Genomic DNA, 17,186 nt, shown 5'->3' on the forward strand with positions numbered 1-17,186 from the left:
TAAACACTAAAGCATAAAGTCATTATTACGTATTTCAGATTCATAATATATCATTTTAACTATAAAAAGTAGACTCGTCAGCACACATTCTTCAGTGAAACCAAATGCTGACTATGGCCACACTCCGTCCCTAGCTAGCTGTCAGACAGACTAGTAGTTTCAGAGAGCCAGAACCCCGTCCCTAGCTAGCGGTCAGACAGACTAGTAGTTTCAGAGAGCCAGAACCCTGTCCCTAGCTAGCTGTCAGACAGACTAGTAGTTTCAGAGAGCCAGAACCCCGTCCCTAGCTAGCTGTCAGACAGACTAGTAGTTTCAGAGAGCCAGAACCCCGTCCCTAGCTAGCTGTCAGACAGACTAGTAGTTTCAGAGACCCAGAACCCCGTTCCTAGCTAGCTGTCAGACAGACTAGTAGTTTCAGAGAGCCAGAACCCTGTCCCTAGCTAGCTGTCAGACAGACTAGTAGTTTCAGAGAGCCAGAACCCTGTCCCTAGCTAGCTGTCAGACAGACTAGTAGTTTCAGAGAGCCAGAACCCTGTCCCTAGCTAGCTGTCAGACAGACTAGTAGTTTCAGAGAGCCAGAACCCCGTCCCTAGCTAGCTGTCAGACAGACTAATAGTTTCAGAGAGCCAGAACCCCGTCCCTAGCTAGCTGTCAGACAGACTAGTAGTTTCAGAGAGCCAGAACCCCGTCCCTAGCTAGCTGTCAGACAGACTAGTAGTTTCAGAGAGCCAGAACCCCGTCCCTAGCTAGCTGTCAGACAGACTAGTAGTTTCAGAGAGCCAGAACCCTGTCCCTAGCTAGCTGTCAGACAGACTAGTAGTTTCAGAGAGCCAGAACCCTGTCCCTAGCTAGCTGTCAGACAGACTAGTAGTTTCAGAGAGCCAGAACCCTGTCCCTAGCTAGCTGTCAGACAGACTAGTAGTTTCAGAGAGCCAGAACCCCGTCCCTAGCTAGCTGTCAGACAGACTAGTAGTTTCAGAGACCCAGAACCCTGTCCCTAGCTAGCTGTCAGACAGACTAGTAGTTTCAGAGAGCCAGAACCCTGTCCCTAGCTAGCTGTCAGACAGACTAGTAGTTTCAGAGAGCCAGAACCCTGTCCCTAGCTAGCTGTCAGACAGACTAGTAGTTTCAGAGAGCCAGAACCCCGTCCCTAGCTAGCTGTCAGACAGACTAGTAGTTTCAGAGAGCCAGAACCCTGTCCCTAGCTAGCTGTCAGACAGACTAGTAGTTTCAGAGAGCCAGAACCCCGTCCCTAGCTAGCTGTCAGACAGACTAGTAGTTTCAGAGAGCCAGAACCCCGTCCCTAGCTAGCTGTCAGACAGACTAGTAGTTTCAGAGAGCCAGAACCCTGTCCCTAGCTAGCTGTCAGACAGACTAGTAGTTTCAGAGAGCCAGAACCCTGTCCCTAGCTAGCTGTCAGACAGACTAGTAGTTTCAGAGAGCCAGAACCCTGTCCCTAGCTAGCTGTCAGACAGACTAGTAGTTTCAGAGAGCCAGAACCCCGTCCCTAGCTAGCTGTCAAACAGACTAGTAGTTTCAGAGAGCCAGAACCCTGTCCCTAGCTAGCTGTCAAACAGACTAGTAGTTTCAGAGAGCCAGAACCCCGTCCCTAGCTAGCGGTCAGACAGACTAGTAGTTTCAGAGAGCCAGAACCCCGTCCCTAGCTAGCGGTCAGACAGACTAGTAGTTTCAGAGAGCCAGAACCCCGTCCCTAGCTAGCTGTCAGACAGACTAGTAGTTTCAGAGAGCCAGAACCCCGTCCCTAGTTAGCTGTCAGACAGACTAGTAGTTTCAGAGAGCCAGAACCCTGTCCCTAGCTAGCTGTCAGACAGACTAGTAGTTTCAGAGAGCCAGAACTCCGTCCCTAGCTAGCGGTCAGACAGACTAGTAGTTTCAGAGAGCCAGAACTCCGTCCCAAGCTAGCTGTCAGACAGACTAGTAGTTTCAGAGACCCAGAACCCCGTCCCAAGCTAGCTGTCAGACAGACTAGTAGTTTCAGAGAGCCAGAACCCCGTCCCTAGCTAGCTGTCAGACAGACTAGTAGTTTCAGAGAGCCAGAACCCCGTCCCTAGCTAGCTGTCAGACAGACTAGTAGTTTCAGAGACCCAGAACCCCGTCCCAAGCTAGCTGTCAGACAGACTAGTAGTTTCAGAGACCCAGAACCCCGTCCCAAGCTAGCTGTCAGACAGACTAGTAGTTTCAGAGACCCAGAACCCCGTCCCTAGCTAGCTGTCAGACAGACTAGTAGTTTCAGAGAGCCAGAACCCCGTCCCTAGCTAGCTGTCAGACAGACTAGTAGTTTCAGAGAGCCAGAACCCCGTCCCTAGCTAGCTGTCAGACAGACTAGTAGTTTCAGAGACCCAGAACCCCGTCCCTAGCTAGCTGTCAGACAGACTAGTAGTTTCAGAGAGCCAGAACCCCGTCCCTAGCTAGCTGTCAGACAGACTAGTAGTTTCAGAGAGCCAGAACCCCGTCCCTAGCTAGCTGTCAGACAGACTAGTAGTTTCAGAGAGCCAGAACTCCGTCCCAAGCTAGCTGTCAGACAGACTAGTAGTTTCAGAGACCCAGAACCCCGTCCCTAGCTAGCGGTCAGACAGACTAGTAGTTTCAGAGAGCCAGAACCCTGTCCCTAGCTAGCTGTCAGACAGACTAGTAGTTTCAGAGAGCCAGAACCCCGTCCCTAGCTAGCTGTCAGACAGACTAGTAGTTTCAGAGAGCCAGAACCCCGTCCCTAGCTAGCTGTCAGACAGACTAGTAGTTTCAGAGACCCAGAACCCCGTTCCTAGCTAGCTGTCAGACAGACTAGTAGTTTCAGAGAGCCAGAACCCTGTCCCTAGCTAGCTGTCAGACAGACTAGTAGTTTCAGAGAGCCAGAACCCTGTCCCTAGCTAGCTGTCAGACAGACTAGTAGTTTCAGAGAGCCAGAACCCTGTCCCTAGCTAGCTGTCAGACAGACTAGTAGTTTCAGAGAGCCAGAACCCCGTCCCTAGCTAGCTGTCAGACAGACTAATAGTTTCAGAGAGCCAGAACCCCGTCCCTAGCTAGCTGTCAGACAGACTAGTAGTTTCAGAGAGCCAGAACCCCGTCCCTAGCTAGCTGTCAGACAGACTAGTAGTTTCAGAGAGCCAGAACCCCGTCCCTAGCTAGCTGTCAGACAGACTAGTAGTTTCAGAGAGCCAGAACCCTGTCCCTAGCTAGCTGTCAGACAGACTAGTAGTTTCAGAGAGCCAGAACCCTGTCCCTAGCTAGCTGTCAGACAGACTAGTAGTTTCAGAGAGCCAGAACCCTGTCCCTAGCTAGCTGTCAGACAGACTAGTAGTTTCAGAGAGCCAGAACCCCGTCCCTAGCTAGCTGTCAGACAGACTAGTAGTTTCAGAGACCCAGAACCCTGTCCCTAGCTAGCTGTCAGACAGACTAGTAGTTTCAGAGAGCCAGAACCCTGTCCCTAGCTAGCTGTCAGACAGACTAGTAGTTTCAGAGAGCCAGAACCCTGTCCCTAGCTAGCTGTCAGACAGACTAGTAGTTTCAGAGAGCCAGAACCCCGTCCCTAGCTAGCTGTCAGACAGACTAGTAGTTTCAGAGAGCCAGAACCCTGTCCCTAGCTAGCTGTCAGACAGACTAGTAGTTTCAGAGAGCCAGAACCCCGTCCCTAGCTAGCTGTCAGACAGACTAGTAGTTTCAGAGAGCCAGAACCCCGTCCCTAGCTAGCTGTCAGACAGACTAGTAGTTTCAGAGAGCCAGAACCCTGTCCCTAGCTAGCTGTCAGACAGACTAGTAGTTTCAGAGAGCCAGAACCCTGTCCCTAGCTAGCTGTCAGACAGACTAGTAGTTTCAGAGAGCCAGAACCCTGTCCCTAGCTAGCTGTCAGACAGACTAGTAGTTTCAGAGAGCCAGAACCCCGTCCCTAGCTAGCTGTCAAACAGACTAGTAGTTTCAGAGAGCCAGAACCCTGTCCCTAGCTAGCTGTCAAACAGACTAGTAGTTTCAGAGAGCCAGAACCCCGTCCCTAGCTAGCGGTCAGACAGACTAGTAGTTTCAGAGAGCCAGAACCCCGTCCCTAGCTAGCGGTCAGACAGACTAGTAGTTTCAGAGAGCCAGAACCCCGTCCCTAGCTAGCTGTCAGACAGACTAGTAGTTTCAGAGAGCCAGAACCCCGTCCCTAGTTAGCTGTCAGACAGACTAGTAGTTTCAGAGAGCCAGAACCCTGTCCCTAGCTAGCTGTCAGACAGACTAGTAGTTTCAGAGAGCCAGAACTCCGTCCCTAGCTAGCGGTCAGACAGACTAGTAGTTTCAGAGAGCCAGAACTCCGTCCCAAGCTAGCTGTCAGACAGACTAGTAGTTTCAGAGACCCAGAACCCCGTCCCAAGCTAGCTGTCAGACAGACTAGTAGTTTCAGAGAGCCAGAACCCCGTCCCTAGCTAGCTGTCAGACAGACTAGTAGTTTCAGAGAGCCAGAACCCCGTCCCTAGCTAGCTGTCAGACAGACTAGTAGTTTCAGAGACCCAGAACCCCGTCCCAAGCTAGCTGTCAGACAGACTAGTAGTTTCAGAGACCCAGAACCCCGTCCCAAGCTAGCTGTCAGACAGACTAGTAGTTTCAGAGACCCAGAACCCCGTCCCTAGCTAGCTGTCAGACAGACTAGTAGTTTCAGAGAGCCAGAACCCCGTCCCTAGCTAGCTGTCAGACAGACTAGTAGTTTCAGAGAGCCAGAACCCCGTCCCTAGCTAGCTGTCAGACAGACTAGTAGTTTCAGAGACCCAGAACCCCGTCCCTAGCTAGCTGTCAGACAGACTAGTAGTTTCAGAGAGCCAGAACCCCGTCCCTAGCTAGCTGTCAGACAGACTAGTAGTTTCAGAGAGCCAGAACCCCGTCCCTAGCTAGCTGTCAGACAGACTAGTAGTTTCAGAGAGCCAGAACTCCGTCCCAAGCTAGCTGTCAGACAGACTAGTAGTTTCAGAGACCCAGAACCCCGTCCCAAGCTAGCTGTCAGACAGACTAGTAGTTTCAGAGAGCCAGAACCCCGTCCCTAGCTAGCTGTCAGACAGACTAGTAGTTTCAGAGAGCCAGAACCCCGTCCCTAGCTAGCTGTCAGACAGACTAGTAGTTTCAGAGACCCAGAACCCCGTCCCAAGCTAGCTGTCAGACAGACTAGTAGTTTCAGAGACCCAGAACCCCGTCCCAAGCTAGCTGTCAGACAGACTAGTAGTTTCAGAGAGCCAGAACCCCGTCCCTAGCTAGCTGTCAGACAGACTAGTAGTTTCAGAGAGCCAGAACCCCGTCCCTAGCTAGCTGTCAGACAGACTAGTAGTTTTAGAGAGCCAGAACCCCGTCTCTAGCTAGCTGTCAAACAGACTAGTAGTTTCAGAGAGCCAGAACCCCGTCCCTAGCTAGCTGTCAGACAGACTAGTAGTTTCAGAGAGCCAGAACCCCGTCCCTAGCTAGCGGTCAGACAGACTAGTAGTTTCAGAGAGCCAGAACCCCGTCCCTAGCTAGCTGTCAGACAGACTAGTAGTTTCAGAGAGCCAGAACCCCGTCCCTAGCTAGCTGTCAGACAGACTAGTAGTTTCAGAGAGCCAGAACCCCGTCCCTAGCTAGCGGTCAGACAGACTAGTAGTTTCAGAGAGCCAGAACCCCGTCCCTAGCTAGCTGTCAGACAGACTAGTAGTTTCAGAGAGCCAGAACCCCGTCCCTAGCTAGCTGTCAGACAGACTAGTAGTTTCAGAGAGCCAGAACCCCGTCCCTAGCTAGCTGTCAGACAGACTAGTAGTTTCAGAGAGCCAGAACCCCGTCCCTAGCTAGCTGTCAGACAGACTAGTAGTTTCAGAGAGCCAGAACCCCGTCCCTAGCTAGCTGTCAGACAGACTAGTAGTTTCAGAGAGCCAGAACCCCGTCCCTAGCTAGCTGTCAGACAGACTAGTAGTTTCAGAGAGCCAGAACCCCGTCCCTAGCTAGCTGTCAGACAGACTAGTAGTTTCAGAGAGCCAGAACCCCGTCTCTAGCTAGCTGTCAGACAGACTAGTAGTTTCAGAGAGCCAGAACCCCGTCCCTAGCTAGCTGTCAGACAGACTAGTAGTTTCAGAGAGCCAGAACCCCGTCCCTAGCTAGCTGTCAGACAGACTAGTAGTTTCAGAGAGCCAGAACCCCGTCTCTAGCTAGCTGTCAGACAGACTAGTAGATTCAGAGAGCCAGAACCCCGTCCCTAGCTAGCTGTCAGACAGACTAGTAGTTTCAGAGAGCCAGAACCCCGTCCCTAGCTAGCTGTCAGACAGACTAGTAGTTTCAGAGAGCCAGAACCCCGTCCCTAGCTAGCTGTCAGACAGCTAGTAGTTTCAGAGAGCCAGAACCCCGTCCATAGCTAGCTGTCAGACAGACTAATAGTTTCAGAGAGCCAGAACCCCGTCCCTAGCTAGCTGTCAGACAGACTAGTAGTTTCAGAGAGCCAGAACCCCGTCCCTAGCTAGCTGTCAGACAGACTAGTAGTTTCAGAGAGCCAGAACCCAGTCCCTAGCTAGCTGTCAGACAGACTAGTAGTTTCAGAGAGCCAGAACCCCGTCCCTAGCTAGCTGTCAGACAGACTAGTAGTTTCAGAGAGCCAGAACCCCGTCCCTAGCTAGCTGTCAGACAGACTAGTAGTTTCAGAGAGCCAGAACCCCGTCCCTAGCTAGCTGTCAGACAGACTAGTAGTTTCAGAGAGCCAGAACCCCGTCCTTAGCTAGCTGTCAGACAGACTAGTAGTTTCAGAGAGCCAGAACCCCGTCCCTAGCTAGCTGTCAGACAGACTAGTAGTTTCAGAGAGCCAGAACCCCGTCCCTAGCTAGCTGTCAGACAGACTAGTAGTTTCAGAGAGCCAGAACCCCGTCCCTAGCTAGCTGTCAGACAGACTAGTAGTTTCAGAGAGCCAGAACCCCGTCCCTAGCTAGCTGTCAGACAGACTAGTAGTTTCAGAGAGCCAGAACCCCGTCCCTAGCTAGCTGTCAGACAGACTAGTAGTTTCAGAGAGCCAGAACCCCGTCTCTAGCTAGCTGTCAGACAGACTAGTAGTTTCAGAGAGCCAGAACCCCGTCCCTAGCTAGCTGTCAGACAGACTAGTAGTTTCAGAGAGCCAGAACCCCGTCCCTAGCTAGCTGTCAGACAGACTAGTAGTTTCAGAGAGCCAGAACCCCGTCTCTAGCTAGCTGTCAGACAGACTAGTAGTTTCAGAGAGCCAGAACCCCGTCCCTAGCTAGCTGTCAGACAGACTAGTAGTTTCAGAGAGCCAGAACCCCGTCCCTAGCTAGCTGTCAGACAGACTAGTAGTTTCAGAGAGCCAGAACCCCGTCCCTAGCTAGCTGTCAGACAGCTAGTAGTTTCAGAGAGCCAGAACCCCGTCCATAGCTAGCTGTCAGACAGACTAATAGTTTCAGAGAGCCAGAACCCCGTCCCTAGCTAGCTGTCAGACAGACTAGTAGTTTCAGAGAGCCAGAACCCCGTCCCTAGCTAGCTGTCAGACAGACTAGTAGTTTCAGAGAGCCAGAACCCCGTCCCTAGCTAGCTGTCAGACAGACTAGTAGTTTCAGAGAGCCAGAACCCCGTCCCTAGCTAGCTGTCAGACAGACTAGTAGTTTCAGAGAGCCAGAACCCCGTCCCTAGCTAGCTGTCAGACAGACTAGTAGTTTCAGAGAGCCAGAACCCCGTCCCTAGCTAGCTGTCAGACAGACTAGTAGTTTCAGAGAGCCAGAACCCCGTCCCTAGTTAGCTGTCAGACAGACTAGTAGTTTCAGAGAGCCAGAACCCCGTCCCTAGCTAGCTGTCAGACAGACTAGTAGTTTCAGAGAGCCAGAACCCCGTCCCTAGTTAGCTGTCAGACAGACTAGTAGTTTCAGAGAGCCAGAACCCCGTCCCTAGCTAGCTGTCAGACAGACTAGTCAGTTAGAGAGTTATATAATCACCTGTTACTACCGGCAGCCTGCAGCTTCTTGTTCTTCTGTTTACTCTTCTTCTCAGAGTCCCCTGGACAGTAGAAGGGCAACACTGATGCATAGCCATGCTCTGCCTCTGGAGAGAGAGAGAAAGGAGAGGATCGTTTCAATGGGACGTCGTGACATCAAGTCCTTACTTTGGGTTGCAACTAAACTCATGTTTTCATAGACTATTGTAAATGGGAAAATCAATGACAGGCAAAATTAACAAATCAATGTGATTGTAAACACAAAGTTTAATTTTAGGCATTTGACTGATGCATAGCCATGTTCTGCCTCTGGATAGAAAAGAGCGAAAGGACCATTTTTAATTGACACTCACAGAGCCTTCAGAACGTATTGATACCCTAGACTTTTGCACATCGTGTTGTTGTTACAGGCTGAATTTAAAATGGATTCAATGCAGATGTTTGTGTCACTGGACTACATACAATACGCCATAATGTCAAAGTGGAGTTATGTTTTTAGAAATGTTTACAACAACAACAAAATAAAAATAAATGAAAATCTGAAATGTCTTTAGTCAATAAGTATTCAGCCTCGTTTGTTATGGCAAGCCTAAACTGGTTCAGGAGTACAAATGTGCTTAACAAGTCAAATCAAATCAAATGTATTTTATATAGCCCTTCGTACATCAGCTGATATCTCAAAGTGCTGTACAGAAACCCAGCCTAAAACCCCAAACAGCAAGCAATGCAGGTGTAGAAGTCACATAATAAGTTGCATGGACTCACTCTGTGTGCAATAATAGTGTTTAACATGATTTTTGAATGACTACCTCATCTCTGTACCCCACACATACAGATAATTGTAAGGTCCCTCAGTTGAGCAGTGAATTTCAAACACAGATTCAACCAAAAAGACAAGGGAGGTATTCCTCAGCTCCCCTGAATCCAACAAAAGTCTAACTTTGGGGATGGTCTCTAAATAAAGACATTTAACCATTCTCCTATTATTTATAATACAGTGGTGAATATGTTTTCCAGTGGTAAATACAGTGGTAAATATGTTTTCCAGTGGTAAATACAGTGGTAAATATGTTTTACAGTGGTAAATATGTTTTCCAGTGGTAAATACAGTGGTAAATATGTTTTCCAGTGGTAAATACAGTGGTGAATATGTTTTAGTGGTTAATACAGTGGTAAATATGTTTTACAGTGGTAAATATGTTTTCCAGTGGTAAATACAGTGGTAAATATGTTTTCCAGTGGTAAATACAGTGGTGAATATGTTTTAGTGGTTAATACAGTGGTAAATATGTTTTACAGTGGAGAATATGTTTTCCAGTGGTGAATACAGTGGTGAATATGTTTTACAGTGGTAAATACAGTGGTGAATATGTTTTACAGTGGTAAATATGTTTTACAATGGTAAATACAGTGGTGAATATGTTTTAGTGGTGAATATGTTTTACAGTGGTGAATATGTTTTAGTGGTAAATATATTTTAGTGGTGAATATGTTTTAGTGGTGAATATGTTTTAGTGGTGAATATGTTTTACAGTGGTAAATATGTTTTACAGTGGTAAATACAGTGGTGAATATGTTTTCCAGTGGTGAATATGTTTTAGTGGTGAATATGTTTTAGTGGTGAATATGTTTAACAGTGGTGAATATGTTTTAGTGGTGAATATGTTTTAGTGGTGAATATGTTTTAGTGGTGAATATGTTTTCCAGTGGTTAATACAGTGGTGAATATGTTTTAGTGGTGAATATGTTTTAGTGGTAAATATGTTTAACAGTGGTGAATATGTTTTAGTGGTGAATATGTTTTAGTGGTGAATATGTTTTAGTGGTGAATATGTTTTACAGTGGTGAATATGTTTTAGTGGTGAATATGTTTTAGTGGTGAATATGTTTTAGTGGTGAATATGTTTTCCAGTGGTCAATACAGTGGTGAATATGTTTTAGTGGTGAATATGTTTTAGTGGTGAATATGTTTAACAGTGGTGAATATGTTTTAGTGGTGAATATGTTTTAGTGGTGAATATGTTTTAGTGGTGAATATGTTTTCCAGTGGTCAATACAGTGGTGAATATGTTTTAGTGGTGAATATGTTTTAGTGGTAAATACAGTGGTGAATATGTTTTACAGTGGTGAATATGTTTTAGTGGTGAATATGTTTTACAGTGGTAAATACAGTGGTGAATATGTTTTACAGTGGTAAATACAGTGGTGAATATGTTTTCCAGTGGTGAATATGTTTTAATGGTGAATATGTTTTAGTGGTGAATATGTTTTAGTGGTGAATATGTTTTAGTGGTGAATATGTTTTAGTGGTGAATATGTTTTCCAGTGGTTAATACAGTGGTGAATATGTTTTAGTGGTGAATATGTTTTAGTGGTGAATATGTTTTAGTGGTGAATATGTTTTACAGTGGTTAATACAGTGGTGAATATGTTTTAGTGGTGAATATGTTTTAGTGGTGAATATGTTTTACAGTGGTGAATACAGTGGTGAATATGTTTTACAGTGGTAAATACAGTGGTGAATATGTTTTAGCGGTGAATATGTTTTAGTGGTGAATATGTTTTAGTGGTGAATATGTTTTAGTGGTGAATTTATTATATTTTACAGTGGTTAATACAGTGGTGAATATGTTTAACAGTGGTGAATATGTTTTCCAGTGGTAAATACAATGGTGAATATGTTTTAGTGGTGAATATGTTTTAGTGGTTAATATGTTTTACAGTGGTGAATACAGTGGTGAATATGTTTTAGTGGTGAATATGTTTTAGTGGTCAATATGGTTTACAGTGGTGAATACAGTGGTGAATATGTTTTACAGTGGTAAATACAGTGGTGAATATGTTTTAGTGGTGAATATGTTTTAGTGGTTAATATGTTTTACAGTGGTGAATACAGTGGTGAATATGTTTTAGTGGTGAATATGTTTTAGTGGTGAATATGTTTTAGTGGTGAATATGTTTTACAGTGGTAAATACAGTGGTGAATATGTTTTAGTGGTGAATATGTTTTACAGTGATGAATATGTTTTAGTGGTAAATATGTTTTACAGTGGTAAATATGTTTTACAGTGGTAAATACAGTGGTGAATATGTTTTACAATGGTGAATATGTTTTACAGTGGTAAATATGTTTTACAGTGGTGAATATGTTTTACAGTGGTGAATACAGTGGTAAATATGTTTTACAGTGGTTAATACAGTGGTAAATATGTTTTAGTGGTAAATATGTTTTAGTGGTGAATATGTTTTAGTGGTTAATATGTTTTCCAGTGGTAAATATGTTTTACAGTGGTGAATATGTTTTACAGTGGTGAATATGTTTTAGTGGTGAGTATGTTTTAGTGGTGAATATGTTTTCCAGTGGTGAATATGTTTTAGTGGTGAATATGTTTTAGTGGAGAATATGTTTTAGTGGTGAATATGTTTTAGTGGTGAATATGTTTTACAGTGGTGAATATGTTTTAGTGGTGAATATGTTTTACAGTGGTGAATATGTTTTACAGTGGTAAATACAGTGGTAAATATGTTTTAGTGGTTAATATGTTTTAGTGGTTAATATGTTTTACAGTGGTGAATATGTTTTACAGTGGTGAATATGTTTTCCAGTGGTGAATATGTTTTACAGTGGTAAATACAGTGGTAAATATGTTTTAGTGGTTAATATGTTTTAGTGGTTAATATGTTTTACAGTGGTGAATATGTTTTACAGTGGTTAATATGTTTTAGTGGTGAATATGTTTTACAGTGGTAAATACAGTGGTAAATATGTTTTAGTGGTTAATATGTTTTACAGTGGTGAATATGTTTTACAGTGGTGAATATGTTTTCCAGTGGTGAATATGTTTTAGTGGTGAATATGTTTTAGTGGAGAATATGTTTTAGTGGTGAATATGTTTTAGTGGTGAATATGTTTTACAGTGGTGAATATGTTTTAGTGGTGAATATGTTTTACAGTGGTGAATATGTTTTACAGTGGTGAATATGTTTTAGTGGAGAATATGTTTTAGTGGTGAATATGTTTTAGTGGTGAATATGTTTTACAGTGGTGAATATGTTTTAGTGGTGAATATGTTTTACAGTGGTAAATACAGTGGTAAATATGTTTTCCAGTGGTGAATATGTTTTAGTGGTGAATATGTTTTAGTGGTAAATATGTTTTAGTGGTGAATATGTTTTACAGTGGTAAATACAGTGGTGAATATGTTTTACAGTGGTGAATATGTTTTACAGTGGTAAATACAGTGGTGAATATGTTTTACAGTCGTGAATATGTTTTACAATGGTGAATATGTTTTAGTGGTGAATATGTTTTAGTGGTAAATATGTTTTAGTGGTGAATATGTTTTACAGTGGTGAATATGTTTTACAGTGGTAAATACAGTGGTGAATATGTTTTACAGTGGTGAATATGTTTTACAGTGGTGAATATGTTTTCCATTGGTAAATACAGTGGTAAATATGTTTTACAGTGGTGAATATGTTTTACAGTGGTAAATACAGTGGTAAATATGTTTTACAGTGGTGAATACAGTGGTAAATATGTTTTCCAGTGGTAAATACAGTGGTGAATATGTTTTACAGTGGTAAATACAGTGGTGAATATGTTTTACAGTGGTAAATACAGTGGTGAATATGTTTTACAGTGGTAAATATGTTTTACAGTGGTAAATATGTTTTCCAGTGGTAAATACAGTGGTAAATATGTTTTCCAGTGGTAAATACAGTGGTGAATATGTTTTACAGTGGTAAATATGTTTTACAGTGGTGAATATGTTTTACAGTGGTGAATACAGTGGTGAATATGTTTTACAGTGGTAAATACAGTGGTGAATATGTTTTACAATGGTAAATATGTTTTACAGTGGTAAATATGTTTTCCAGTGGTAAATACAGTGGTAAATATGTTTTCCAGTGGTAAATACAGTGGTGAATATGTTTTACAGTGGTAAATACAGTGGTGAATATGTTTTACAGTGGTAAATACAGTGGTGAATATGTTTTACAGTGGTAAATATGTTTTACAGTGGTAAATATGTTTTACAGTGGTAAATACAGTGGTAAATATGTTTTCCAGTGGTAAATACAGTGGTGAATATGTTTTACAGTGGTAAATATGTTTTACAGTGGTGAATATGTTTTACAGTGGTAAATACAGTGGTGAATATGTTTTAGTGTTGAATATGTTTTACAGTGGTGAATATGTTTTAGTGGTGAATATGTTTTAGTGGTGAATATGTTTTAGTGGTGAATATGTTTTACAGTGGTGAATATGTTTTAGTGGTAAATATGTTTTACAGTGGTGAATATGTTTTAGTGGTGAATATGTTTTAGTGGTGAATATGTTTTAGTGGTGAATATGTTTTAGTGGTAAATATGTTTTACAGTGGTTAATATGTTTTAGTGGTGAATATGTTTTAGTGGTTAATATGTTTTACAGTGGTGAATACAGTGGTGAATATGTTTTAGTGGTGAATATGTTTTAGTGGTGAATATGTTTTAGTGGTGAATATGTTTTACAGTGGTAAATACAGTGGTGAATATGTTTTAGTGGTGAATATGTTTTAGTGGTGAATATGTTTTAGTGGTGAATATGTTTTACAGTGGTGAATATGTTTTAGTGGTAAATATGTTTTACAGTGGTAAATATGTTTTACAGTGGTAAATATGTTTTACAGTGGTAAATACAGTGGTGAATATGTTTTACAATGGTGAATATGTTTTACAGTGGTGAATACAGTGGTAAATATGTTTTACAGTGGTTAATACAGTGGTAAATATGTTTTAGTGGTAAATATGTTTTAGTGGTTAATATGTTTTCCAGTGGTAAATACAGTGGTGAATATGTTTTCCAGTGGTGAATATGTTTTAGTGGTGAATATGTTTTAGTGGTGAATATGTTTTAGTGGTGAATATGTTTTACAGTGGTGAATATGTTTTAGTGGTGAATATGTTTTAGTGGTTAATATGTTTTACAGTGGTGAATATGTTTTAGTGGTGAATATGTTTTAGTGGTGAATATGTTTTAGTGGTGAATATGTTTTACAGTGGTAAATACAGTGGTGAATATGTTTTAGTGGTGAATATGTTTTAGTGGTGAATATGTTTTAGTGGTGAATATGTTTTACAGTGGTAAATACAGTGGTGAATATGTTTTACAGTGGTAAATACAGTGGTGAATATGTTTTAGTGGTGAATATGTTTTAGTGGGTGAATATGTTTTAGTGGTGAATATGTTTTAGTGGTGAATATGTTTTAGTGGTAAATATGTTTTACAGTGGTAAATACAGTGGTAAATATGAAAATAAAAGCTTCCAAATGAAAGGAACACCTCCCACCTCTGTGTCTTGGTTTAAACCACGTGTTTCTATGTGGCTCCATCTCCTTGTTGACGAATGGTCCAGCCCTCAGTAGTGCTGAATTTCAGCCTCAGTTGAGCTCCTATAAGAACAGATATCCCTTTGTACTTCTTCTTCCTTTGTTTTTGTCCTTAGCCTTTATTCCAATAGATTTATACATTGATTTATCACTGTCTGCTTTTGTCAGTCAGCCGTTTAGAGCGCTGATTGTTTTTACAGGTGCACCGTGGGTATTGGTGTTCTCTGTGAAATCCGTGGCCACAAGAAGTAGTTCACTTATTTAACTTTTTTTGTTTTCTATTAGTATTTGTTTTATTTCCTGGATCAGCTGATGATGGTCAACAACATCACTGATATTAGCCTACAGCTAGACACCAATATCACTAGACAACTAGCCTACAGCTAGACACCAATATCACTAGACAACTAGCCTACAGCTAGACACCAATATCACTAGACAACTAGCCTACAGCTAGACATCAATATCACTAGACAACTAGCCTACAGCTAGACATCAATATCACTAGACAACTAGCCTACAGCTAGACACCAATATCACTAGACAACTAGCCTACAGCTAGACACCAATATCACTAGACAACTAGCCTACAGCTAGACACCAATATCACTAGACAACTAGCCTACAGCTAGACAGCAATATCACTAGACAACTAGTCTACAGCTAGACACCAATAATATCACTAGACAACTAGTCTACAGCTAGACACCAATATCACTAGACAACTAGCCTACAGCTAGACACCAATATCACTAGACAACTAGCCTACAGCTAGACACCAATATCACTAGACAACTAGCTTACAGCTAGACATCAATATCACTAGACAACTAGTCTACAGCTAGACACCAATATCTCTAGACAACTAGCCTACAGCTAGACACCAATAATATCACTAGACAACTAGTCTACAGCTAGACACCAATAATATCTCTAGACAACTAGTCTACAGCTAGACACCAATAATATCACTAGACAACTAGTCTACAGCTAGACACCAATAATATCTCTAGACAACTAGTCTACAGCTAGACACCAATAATATCACTAGACAACTAGTCTACAGCTAGACACCAATAATATCACTAGACAACTAGCCTACAGCTAGACACCAATAATATCACTAGACAACTAGTCTACAGCTAATAGATATTTCCGTATTTAATTTTCAATAAATTTGCTAACATTTCTAAATGTTTAGACTTTTTCATTATGGGGTATTGTGTGTAGATGGGTGAAATAATTGTTTTTAGCCATTTAGAATTCAAGGCTGCAACACAACAAAATGTGGAATAGGTCAAGGGGTAGTGAATACTTTCTGAAGGCACTGCAAACTGTAGGACGTTTCAGATGACAAATATACACGAGTCCCCAGAACTTAACCGCTACATGGGATATTGAACAACACTCACTAAAGAGGTAAAGTGAGGAAATAGCTGTGATTGCAAACACAAAGATCAATTTTATGCGGCTGGCTATTGTGCAGAAGAAAGAAAGCCGGGTGTCGTCTGTTCTATTCTTCCATCCAAGTGTCAGACACAGATGCTGCTGACGTTTGGTTTTTTCGGGGTTTTTGGCGCGATCACCCAATTGTATCACAGTACATCAATATGGGCTATTTTGGTTATTCGTGCCAGTTGGCTACAAAGAACAACTGCTGGAATTGCAAAATCTGTATTGGTTCATTCATTGTCATTCATACATTCGCTGCTCTGGCTTTATTTTCAAACCGCTCCAGACTTGGCGCCTTTGTGTACAACGATGAGTCCCGTATCTAGGTCACAGAGTCAGATATGAAGCGCCGCATTAAACCCAGGCTCTCTTAACTGCTTACTGCATCGAGTTATTACTGAATAGTAACGGTCTTAACCGTAACATGCACAATCTATGTCAGATATTTGCAGTTAATTAATAGATATTCGCTATTTGTGTACATTTCGTTATTGTGCCCCAGCTGGTTGACAAGTGAAGTTGACAGACAGAACAGAACAGAAACCTTACGTTACCTCGTTCTCTTCTCTCCAAGAACTCAGCAGCTTGCAGAAGAACCTGAATGTTGCAAGTGTTCGCGTCCATTGTAAATAGTTGAAATATAGGTAAATATAGCAATCAAAATGTATCTCAACGACAGAGTGCTGCAGTAGTATGTGCTTGGTCTTCTGCACTTCAGTGAGGAATCACCTTCTCTGACGACGTGATTGACGTCAGTCCGCCGCCTCCCAGACTACCGCTCCCTTGTTTTCCAGCCGCCTCCGTCCGAGAGCGCGCGATTTTCACTTTGAAATATGAACAGCCTAATAATAGAACAGAACAACAGATCGACACATTTTCTCGAAATATGACCTTAATAAACGGTTATATTTAAAAAAAATCCAGAACCTGTTGTATTGACATCTAAAAAAATAGGTTTTCACTGTTTTTATTTATATATTTTTTTATACTGAGACGTACCTCCAAGTACGTTGAAACTGAAAACAACTTAAATTGAGAAGTTATTATGCCGTCAGTCGTTTTGTCTTCTGTTTTGGTGTTTAAGAGGATTGTGTCTGTATATTTATAATCATTCCACAATAGTCTAGGGCAGGGATCGTCAACTCGTTTCAGTTGGGGAACCCTCATCTGGGGCTTCCATGGTCGTCCAAAAGGACACACACAACTGTGCATTATTGCAAAGACAATACAAACTATTTAATTGTACACCGAATTCAATAGCCTGCTACAAAATGTTCTGAAAATGCAAAATTGTATGACCTTTAGGTCCACCCTATGTTCCCTCAGCCCTATGTTCCCTCAGCCCTACAGTATGTTCCCTCAGCCCTATGTTCCCTCAGCCCTATGTTCCCTCAGCCCTACAGTATGTTCCCTCAGCCCTATGTTCCCTCAG

The 17,186-nt window shown here is 42.5% G+C and overlaps 1 protein-coding gene across 1 annotated transcript in view; it reads right to left on the reverse strand.

The window, feature by feature from the left end:
• The window catches only part of mxd3 (MAX dimerization protein 3), a 29,731-nt gene extending 13,218 nt beyond the window's left edge, over positions 1-16,513 (reverse strand). Inside the window, exons 1-2 of the mRNA XM_036970495.2 lie at positions 16,309-16,513; positions 7,929-8,034 (exon numbers count right to left, since the gene is read on the reverse strand). Coding sequence (XP_036826390.1) covers positions 7,929-8,034; positions 16,309-16,378 — 176 coding nt within the window. The 5' untranslated portion in view covers positions 16,379-16,513. The remainder of the gene's footprint in view (positions 1-7,928; positions 8,035-16,308) is intronic.
• Positions 16,514-17,186: the final 673 nt, after the last annotated feature.

This window comes from Oncorhynchus mykiss, chromosome 25 (assembly GCF_057628025.1).
Source record: "Oncorhynchus mykiss isolate SJ-2025 chromosome 25, ASM5762802v1, whole genome shotgun sequence".
NCBI classification, from domain to species: Eukaryota; Metazoa; Chordata; class Actinopteri; order Salmoniformes; family Salmonidae; genus Oncorhynchus; species Oncorhynchus mykiss.